At 48.3% G+C, this 1,885-nt stretch overlaps 1 protein-coding gene across 1 annotated transcript in view; it reads left to right on the top strand.

Moving 5' to 3' along the window:
* arap3 (ArfGAP with RhoGAP domain, ankyrin repeat and PH domain 3) overlaps nucleotides 1-1,885 on the top strand; it is a gene marked incomplete at its 3' end in the record, with an annotated part of 28,035 nt that overhangs the window by 21,841 nt on the left and 4,309 nt on the right. Inside the window, 1 exon segment of the mRNA XM_014029549.1 lies at nucleotides 642-841. Within this exon segment, the coding sequence (XP_013885003.1) occupies nucleotides 642-841 (200 nt within the window).

The raw sequence follows: 1,885 nt of genomic DNA, 5'->3' as shown, positions 1-1,885 counted from the left end.
CTCACCTGACCTCACTTGGTCTCACCTGGCATTCACCTGACCTCACTTGTTCTCACCTGACCTCACCTGTTCTCACCTGACCTCACCTGACCACACCTGGTCTCACCTGAACTCAACTGACCTCACCTGTCCTCACCTGACCTCACCTGACCTCACTTGGTCTCACCTGGCATTCACCTGACCTCACTTGTTCTCACCTGACCTCACCTGTTCTCACCTGAACTCACCTGTCCTCACCTGGCCTCACCTGTCCTCACCTGACCTCACCTGTCCTCACCTGGTCTCACCTGTCCTCACCTGGTCACATCCTGGTCTCACCTGGCCACACCTGACCTCACCTGACCTCACCTGGTCTCACCTGACCTCACCTGGTCTCACCTGGCCTCACCTGTCCTCATCTGGTCTCACCTGACCGCACCTGTCCTCACCTTGTCTCACCTGACCTCACCTGGTCTCATCTGGCCTCACCTGTCCTCACCTGACCTCACCTGGTCTCACCTGACCTCACCTGTCATCATCTGACGTCACCTGGTCTCACCTGACCTCACCTGACCTCACCTGGTCTCACCTGTTCTCACCTGGCCTCACGTGACTTCACCAGGTCTCACCTGTTCTCACCTGGCCTCACCTGATTCCCTCAGTTTCAGCGCCGAGTCGGACCGGGACAAGCGGGACTGGATGGAGGCGCTGCAGGAGGCCATCGCTGAGACCCTGTCAGACTACGAGGTGGCCGAGAAGATCTGGTCCAACCGGTCCAACAGGACCTGTGCCGACTGCAGGACCCTGAACCCAGACTGGGCCTCCATCAACCTGTGTGTGGTCATCTGCAAGAACTGTGCAGGTACTGACACAACACAACAACACAACACAACCACTACTCAACCATAACACAACACAACACAACTAACACAACCAAAACAACACTACACAAACACAACACAACTAGCACAACAACACAACAACAACACACAACACAACCACAACAACACAACCATAACACAACTCAACCAAAACAACAACACAACACAACTAACACAACTAAAACAACAACACAACACATCTAGCACAACCAAAACACAACACATGACACAAACAAAACCCAACACAACCATAACACAACACAATACAACACAACAAAACACAACAACAATACACACCACAAAACACAACAACACCACACAACACAACCACAAAACAACAACATGACATGACACAACCAAAACCCAACACAACACAACACAACCAAAACACAACACAATACAACACAACACAACAAAAACACAACAACACAACACCACAACCAAAACACAACAACACTACACAACCTAAACCCAACACAACACAACCAAAATACAACCCAACACAACACATCCATAACACAACACAAAACAATCAAATCACAACACAACAAAAACACAACACAACCATAACACCACAACACAACCATAACACAATACAACACAACCAAAACACAACACAGCAACACACCACAACAAAAACACAACCACAACAAAACTAACACAACACAACTAACACATCACAACCAACACAACCAAAACACAACACAACTAACACAACATAACACAACACAAACACCACACAACACAACCAAAGCAGAACACAACCCAACACAACAAACACGCAGACAGAAAATGTGTCAGAGCACATAACCACACAGGTTACAGTAGCAGCAGACCTGAAGCACCTGAACAGGTGAGACTGAGTACCTGTACAGACATGACTCACTGCAGGTGGAACTGAACAGAACCTCCGGTTTGTTTTTAACGGCTGGAGAATTTACTGTCAAAATGTAAACAAGCTCTGTGTGTGTGTGTGTGTGTGTGTGTGTGTGTGTGTGTGTGTGTGTGTGTGTGTGTGTGTGTGT

Source organism: Austrofundulus limnaeus, unplaced genomic scaffold, assembly GCF_001266775.1.
Source record: "Austrofundulus limnaeus strain Quisiro unplaced genomic scaffold, Austrofundulus_limnaeus-1.0 Scaffold919, whole genome shotgun sequence".
Lineage (NCBI taxonomy): Eukaryota > Metazoa > Chordata > Actinopteri > Cyprinodontiformes > Rivulidae > Austrofundulus > Austrofundulus limnaeus.
This window is presented reverse-complemented; position numbering and strand designations above follow the sequence as displayed.